Source organism: Alligator mississippiensis, chromosome 2, assembly GCF_030867095.1.
Source record: "Alligator mississippiensis isolate rAllMis1 chromosome 2, rAllMis1, whole genome shotgun sequence".
In the NCBI taxonomy this organism is placed as follows: Eukaryota; Metazoa; Chordata; order Crocodylia; family Alligatoridae; genus Alligator; species Alligator mississippiensis.
In genome coordinates, this window is record NC_081825.1 from 207,145,213 (window position 1) to 207,153,002 (window position 7,790).

The 7,790-nt window shown below is 41.0% G+C and overlaps 1 protein-coding gene across 5 annotated transcripts in view; it reads left to right on the top strand.

The window, feature by feature from the left end:
- Positions 1-7,076, top strand: part of MPPED2 (metallophosphoesterase domain containing 2) — a 149,766-nt gene extending 142,690 nt beyond the window's left edge. For all 5 annotated transcript variants that reach the window (XM_014602170.3, XM_019477101.2, XM_019477098.2 and 2 more), the window contains exons 6-7: positions 1,069-1,182; positions 5,686-7,076. In XM_014602170.3, coding sequence (XP_014457656.1) covers positions 1,069-1,182; positions 5,686-5,804 — 233 coding nt within the window. In that variant the 3' untranslated portion in view covers positions 5,805-7,076. The remainder of the gene's footprint in view (positions 1-1,068; positions 1,183-5,685) is intronic.
- Positions 7,077-7,790: the final 714 nt, after the last annotated feature.

Consider the following 7,790-nt stretch of genomic DNA (forward strand, 5'->3'; position numbering starts at 1 on the left):
CAGTTCTTCTCACCCCTTATGAATGCATGTCTATGCTGTAATAGTCCAGACAGCAGACTTTTGTAATAATTGATGTTAAGTTTTATGGATTTTTCTTATTATCTATTGAACTAAGTGGCTTTTACTTTAGAAGTAGTCAATTAGCACCAGCTTACTGGGAGCCGTTTCACTATTGCTCTGTGCAGCCTATTGTCAGTGACTGGGGCTCAGTAGTAACCCAATACTAACAGACCCTGCTCCTGTAAAAGTTGTGGCAGAAGATGTCATTTAGAGCTCTAGAGGCTTTTTTACACACGTTGTGGGATGCGGCGCCAGACTTTAATTAGCAAGCCACGCTAATTAAAAGTGCCCTTGCATCATGTGTATCATCATCCCTGCGCTGAAAAAATGGTAGCAGGTACTTTGAACTAAAGCTCATGGAACGTGTTTTATTTCAAGGTGCCCCGCCACCATTTTTTCAGTGTGGAGATGTGCAGGGATGCTAATACATGTGCTGCGGAAAAATGCCAGAGTCTGTTAATTTCTGTGCTCCAGCAGACTCAGTCAAGTCTGGTCCAATGCGCTGGATTTCCAGGCTCCACACATGTGTATAGGAGCCCTAAGGTGGCAGTGATGCTAGGAAGAAGACACATGATCCTTGCAGTGTGCTCTCTCTAGAGTGAACTGGAACCTTAGGTTGACTGCTGCAACAGCAGCCAACAGCAGAAGAGTGGAAATAAGAGAAATGGAAGGGGAAAATTGTGACACTGCTAGGAACAAATGTCACAGGGCCTCAACTCATGAAGAAGAGGGTCAACTTGTAGTTTAATAGATGAGCTCACATAAAGAGAAACATTATTTCAGGGAGCGAGCAGGGAAGAGGAAAGGGTGGGGGGGTGGAATCTCAGGAACCTAAGGAAGACAAAGTGACTGTGAAAAGTTTCTTAAAAGCCATTGTATGCTTTAATGGAGAGGTTAGGATTACAGGTAATGTAATAAACGTTCAGTAAATTATGGCTTCCTGAAAGACTAAATGAAACCTTACCTGAATAGAGAAAATTAAGTGTATTGATTGCATTTTGCCCTCAGGTTTTCGAGACTGGGTTCCAAAGGAACTGCAGAGAGTTGGCTGTGTGGAACTGTTAAACACAGTGCAGCGGCGAGTACGGCCCAAGCTCCATGTCTTTGGTGGAATTCATGAAGGTAAGCAAAAGTAAGGCTCCCCAACATGCAGTATGAGGAGCGTGACAGATCTCTGTGGCACTTCAGGCCAGCTGTGGATTTTTGATTCATTATAAGTTGCTATAATAAAATTGAAAATGCTGAATGCTCAACACTGAAAACTCAGGCCTTGGATGCTAAAACAAAGGTTTAGGAGCCATTTAGATACTTATATTTTAAAATCTTAGGCGCTCACATGATTCCAACATACCCACAGCTGTTGCTCTACAAAATCTGCCCTGCATGAAGTTATTTGCTAGCAGTTCCAATTGCAACAGATTTGAAAGCATCTGAGGTTCCCTCCACATGCAAGGGATTCAGAGCCAAGTGAGAACTATCCTGTCGTAACACTGGAAAGTCTCAATTAATCCAAGTAGAGGAGCCATCAAAGGAGGCTAGAAAAGAGAGGGCAGTCTGGAAAATGCTTGCTTCAGTGAGGCAGCTACAGTATCTGCAAGAAGAGAAAAAGGAGCCCTTCATGGTGAAGGGAGTGGGACAGGGAGAGCAGAAAGCACTGTGATTTGTTCAAGTACATTTCAGAAGCCATTCTAGAATGCCCTTCATGTTGTGCGGTTTCCTTTAGCCTCAACAAAACTTACTTTGGAACAGTGGGGGCCAGCCGTTTTGGCAGGCATGCCACAAATTAAGCCCTGTGCCATCCCTGAGTGCCACTCTGATCCCATTCCTCTGCCTAATCTGCTGCTCTGCTTTCTGTCTTATATACTGCTGTGCTATCTGTTCCTTCCCTGATCTGCCATGTGCCACACACGGAGGCTGCCTGTGCCACTTGTACCATGCATGCTGCAGGTTGGCCACCCCTGTTTTGGAAGATCTCTTTCTCCATTTTGATTTTCATATCAAGCAGGTCAAGTGGGAAACTTCAGAAACAAGAAGAACCCTTAGTGGAAGTGGAAGGGAATGAAAGATTGTTAAATACATTTTGGAAGGTTTCAGTATTTAATAAATTTGTTTTTGCGGCTTTCATGTTCCAGTGAGGGAAAGACTAGGAATCCTGCCTAAGCAGAGATCATGAGACTCTGTGACCCTAGAACTAAAAATTACACATTAAATGCTTTTATTTCCCCCCCTGGAGTTTTGTCTGTTGACTCTAATTAAGCTTTGCACGCATACAGAGTTGGAGAACTTTGTAGAAGAAAAGAGAGAGCTTACTTGCTTGGCATTGTTGATTTTTCCAAAGCCCTTATGACTTTATGTGGTGAATTTTTATTTCTGGTTATAAAGAACTGTAAATAAGGAGTTTATAATGGAAATACTGATGCAACCTTAACTATATTGGCATGAATAGCAGCACTCTAATGCATTCAGTAAAAGATTGGACATTTTGTATAAATATTAATGCTCAGATATTAATGATGAGTGAATACAAGAAGACTTCCAACCAGAACATGCAAATTACCTTCATACTATGTAGGTGCATTGTAAGCTTAAAGTAATCAAACTTCCAGCAGTAATAGCTTTCAGCTCATGGAGAGGAAAGGTCTCTTGGGGTGCAAGATCAGTATGAGAAAACATTGTGGCTTCATGTACAACATCTTGCATTTAAACCTCACAAGTAGGGATGGTGACCCACACTCCAGAAAAAGGGGGGAGTTTCATTCCAAAGTTCCAAACCCTGCTTATCTGACTAAAGTGAAGATCTACATTGTACTGAGGTTAAAAGTTGATGTAAGGTTCAATTAATTCAACCAAATTCTGCTCTCAAATACATACACCCATTATCCATTCAAAACAGAAGAGATTTAGCACAGATTATTTGGATCACAAATTTGCTCCAAGTCAGTTGATTATTTTTTAACCTCTATTTCTTCCCACTGATCTAAATCAAAACTTAAATACATGTAAATAATTTAAATAAATAAAATGATATAGACAGACCACACAGTAGTGGTGTAGTAATTATTCTGATAGACACTTTGATAGTGCACATCTTGCCTTACATGTTATGCAACAATGCTCAATACTGTAAAAACTAAATTATTTATCAGTAGCATACCTTACCAGAACAAACAATGAAAGTTCCCTCTCATATATGAAGGTCTAATCAGGAGCAAGAAACTGGTGGTGTCCCTCTCCTTCATTTTTCCTTGCCTCTCAGTGAGAAAAGTATCAAATGTCTGTTCCTGGGGCATTGTCTTTGGACCCCAGGCACAGTACCACAACAGACAGGAAAGGCAAACTGTACCACACAGAAGTAAGTGATGAAGGAGCCCCGAGTGCACCATGCAATCCTTTATCACAGCAGCAAACTATTGGAAAGTCCAGCCAAGCAAGGACCAAGCAAATCTACCAATAGGAGACGTTCATGTTATTTAATCCCCTACTTGAGGTAGATCTGAGGAATTATCCCAGGACACCTGAGAAAAGGAGGTTGGAGGAGGCCCTTTAAAATGCATCCTCTCCTTTCTCGAATGGGCTCTTGGAATTTATTCCATCTGTCCAAAATTACAGGAGCACAAGGCATTCTAACCACATCTCATCATGGCTCACACCAGGCCAGCCAAGAATGGGTGGAATAGAGCTGACTTACACTGACTTTACAACATCCCTATATAAGGGAATTACCAGCCAGCTCCTTATGCCGGACACCTGGATCCTTTGCATGGAGCAAAATAGAAAACTTGGAGATAAACTCCTAGGCTGTGTCCAGATGAGTGTGGGTGTGTGTTATGTGGCACTGCAGACCTGTCTGTGGTGCCATATACCACACATGCTGGTGCTCCCTGTGCTGCTACCTTGAAGCACTGGGGTGTTTTTTTGACCCCGGGAGATCTGGAAAAAAAGCAGGGCAGCACATGAGACCCAAAACCGGAGCCTGGCCAGACCCCAGGACCACAGGTTAGGCTGCTATGGTGAGCACACTTCTGGCTGCAGCCTCCCCTACCCCACCCAGGGTAACCTGCTGCATGCCAGAGTGCCTTTTCAAGGACCCTCTGTGTAAAGGCTCGTTGACAGCCCTCCCCTGCCTGAATCCATTCCTAGATCTGTCCCATCTGTGCCCGATCTAATTTAAGTCCATTCTGTGATAACTTGAACTTGGGATGTGGCCAGCCTGGAGAGAGTTCAGAAGAGGGCCACCTGCTTGGTGAGAGGGCAGCAGGACAGGCCCTACGAGGAGAGACTGAAGGACCTGAACCTGTTCAGCCTCAGCAAGAGGAGGCTGAGGGGGGACCTGGTGGCTGCCTACAAGCTCATCAGGGGGGATCAACAGCAAATTGGCAGAGCTCTTTTCTCCCCAGCACCACCTGGGGTGACAAGGAACAATGGTCATAAGCTGATGGAGAATAGGTTTAGGTTGGAGATCAGGAGGCAATATTTTATAGTTAGGGTGGCCAAAATCTGGAACCAACTTCCCAGGGAAGTGGTCCTCGCCCTTACCTTGGGCAAATTCAAGAGGAGGTTGGATGATCACCTGTCTAGGGTCTTGTGAACCCAGCATTCATTCCTGCCTGTGGCAGGGGGTCAGGCTAGATGATCTGTTCAGGTCCCTCCTGACCCTAGCTACTGTGAAACTGTGAAACCTCCTCTTGGGTGAAGAGGGAAGAGGCCAGTCCCTGGGGACAAGCTCTGAAGAGCAGCCACCTGGAGCACCAGGTAAACCTACATATTACACTGTCATTTAGATCCCTTTCTATTGATAGTGGTAATGTTCACAATTTTCCAAGCAAGTGCTCAACAGCAGCTTTAGGAATTGTTTTATTTTTTTCCATGGGAGGATTTGAAGCCAATGTCCTATCAACAATATGAAATTATCCATTGCCGCAAGTCCCTAGGTCCCTTTCTTAAGTCACTTTAGCCCATCTAGCTAGGCTTTCATTTCCTATGTCTTTGGGTTAGAACCACTAGTCACATCCATTGCCTACATTAGTGAGCCAACCTATAGAAAACACATTTTCTTACCTCCTGTTTGGTTTTCTGAGGCTTAGCAAGCCAGTGGGAACACCAGTGCAGGCAGCCTCCAAACCAAGATCTTTCATGATAGCTAGTGCAAGGTTGGCTAGCTGTCATGAAAGCACAGTGGGTGCTTTCATGGCTTGTCTGAACTTGGAGAGCACACAATGGGTTCATCAAAGTGCCTGAAAAAAACTGGAGCATGTATCAGATTTCTTGTTCCTGACTGGTCCTTTTTCTAGCTGGCTAGAGGTATGCAAAACTATAGGAAAGAAGGAAAATGTGTTGTGTCCTGTACAGTTTTGGAAACATATCTACAGCTGATCAGAAAGCTGTGTTCATCCCCACCCATCCACCCACAGAGTTGTTCTTATATCAGATACAACAAGATGCATTTTTTTTCCAATTGAAACTTTAATTAGTAGCTTTCAGAAGTTTCTAACATTTTGAAAAACAAAACATTTTAGTTTGATTTCAAAGCAGTGCCCTCACAAGAAGCTTTTATTTCTTCTGCCTGTGGGCACTGCATTAGGTCAATATTTACGTTACAGTAAGTGTGACACATTCTCCCTACAGGTTATGGCATTATGACGGACGGTTACACAACGTATATCAATGCCTCAACGTGTACAGTCAGCTTTCAACCAACCAATCCTCCAATTATATTTGACCTTCCGACCCCTCAAGGATCATGAAGCACTACTGCACACCTGGAACTGGGGAAGGTCTATAAACTGCCATTTTCTAATTATAAAACTTACATTCTCTTACATGTTTATTTCCAAATTACGTGGGGGTTTTTGTAAATTGCTGGTACAAAAAAAGAAAAAGATAGAGGTTGTGCTTTTTGGAAATGCAGCATCCATTTTAAATTGATCAAGCATTGTGAATTTGTAAAATGACCTTTTTTGTTGTTTTGGGGTTTTTTTAGTAAACTTGCCATTGTAAATTGTAATAGTGTTCTCAAAAGGACAGCCAAGCTTTCTTTTAATAAGTAAGAGACCTTATTTTAATATTATATTATAAGCTAAAAAGGAAGCATTTTAAAAACACCCAAATTTGCACAACTTATGTTATTGTTTGAATTTGTTTTATAATGTAATTTTTTTCTAGTCCTAAACATATGCTTCTTCTCTCTCTCCCCCACATTTATAGCACACCTTTTTTAGTAATGTAAACATGATGAGGGGATCTATTTTGCCCCTTGGTGTGTGTGCATGTACTGTAACTCCCTCCTATTAACAGTAATGTGCAACAAGGGGAGAATAGACTTCATACTTGTTTGTCTGCCTACTTTATATCCTAAAGACTGATAATAGATAGCTGCAGCCCGTATGTAAGTATCTACCTTTTTATTGTTTTGTTTGTTTTTTTAAATTATTTTAGCTTTAAAAATATGGGAATGAAAGCTGCAAAGAGCAGGTGTTTCATGCAGTAAAAAAATGTAAATGCGGACTCCTTTTAAATATGAATTTATATATATATGTATTTTTTGTGCATTATAACTAAGCTAGGAATTTAATATTGCCAGTATAGCATCTGCAAAATTATACTGTACAGAACATCTAAATTATGAAGGATGTGACACATTTTCCAAGTGCTCAAGGCCTTCAAGAGCTTGAGTTAAATCTTTGTGCAGTTTCAGGCATGTATAGAATCAAATGGATACAATCAAGCCTCACTAAAATAAGGCTTAGTTGTCCTTTATATTTAAATATTCTTGAATTGTCTTTCAAATTTTCTTTTTTTTTTCTTATTTTGCACTGTGTGTAAATGCAATCTTGCTAGCACAAAATATTGTTGCAGATAGTTATTTCTGTTCTACCACTGTAAATGCTATTGAGCTTTGTTCTGTTTTATGTTACCTTGTTAATGGAATTTAGAAAAGCAGTTGTTTCTTTAAATTTATTGTGATATAATATCTAGCAGCCTTTATATGCAAATAAAATTGCAAGATTTTTAAAATGCGCAGTGTTAAGGAGTCTTTGGCCTTGTCTGTGGTGTTAACATTCCCATGGGGGTTGATTAGAACAAGTAACAACTTTTTCTAATTTTTCAATAAATTTTTATTGCACCCCATTCATGGAATGGCAGCTAGGTCGATAAAGCACTCACTGGACTTTTCCTTCCGTCCACCTACCATCTATCTTTCCATAGCTTTTAGGCAGAGGTGGTTTCATCTTCAGATGCTGTAATTCAATGTGATCTGAGTTTATGTGCTGTTAAGACTCATAGGATACTATGCCAGACAGCATGGGGAAAAATTGATTATGTAGTAACCTTTGTACTTCCTCATTTGTTCCTAAGTACTGTAACTGCTCTGGGTGTTTTACATTGTTCATTCCTCACAAGTTAAAAAAATGAATAGAGGTGAAATGCTCTGCAGATTTTTTTTCCTGTTTTGCTTCCATTTTTGGTACTAACAGCATAACTGTTCTCCAGTATTGTGGCAACAAAATTTGCAGGACATCCACCCCTTGCAAGAGAAACTGCTCAAGACTTTTGAGGTACAACACAACCCAACAGGGTCCAAACCTGGTTGGCCTGTCAACACTACTGCAAGTTAATCATTAAATAATACAGCATCTTAGATTTTTTTAAAATTATATTTCCAGCCCTCTTGGTTGCAAAAGTAAAGTTCCAGATGTGAAGATTTGTAAAATTCCAGTGCTGTTTTCATG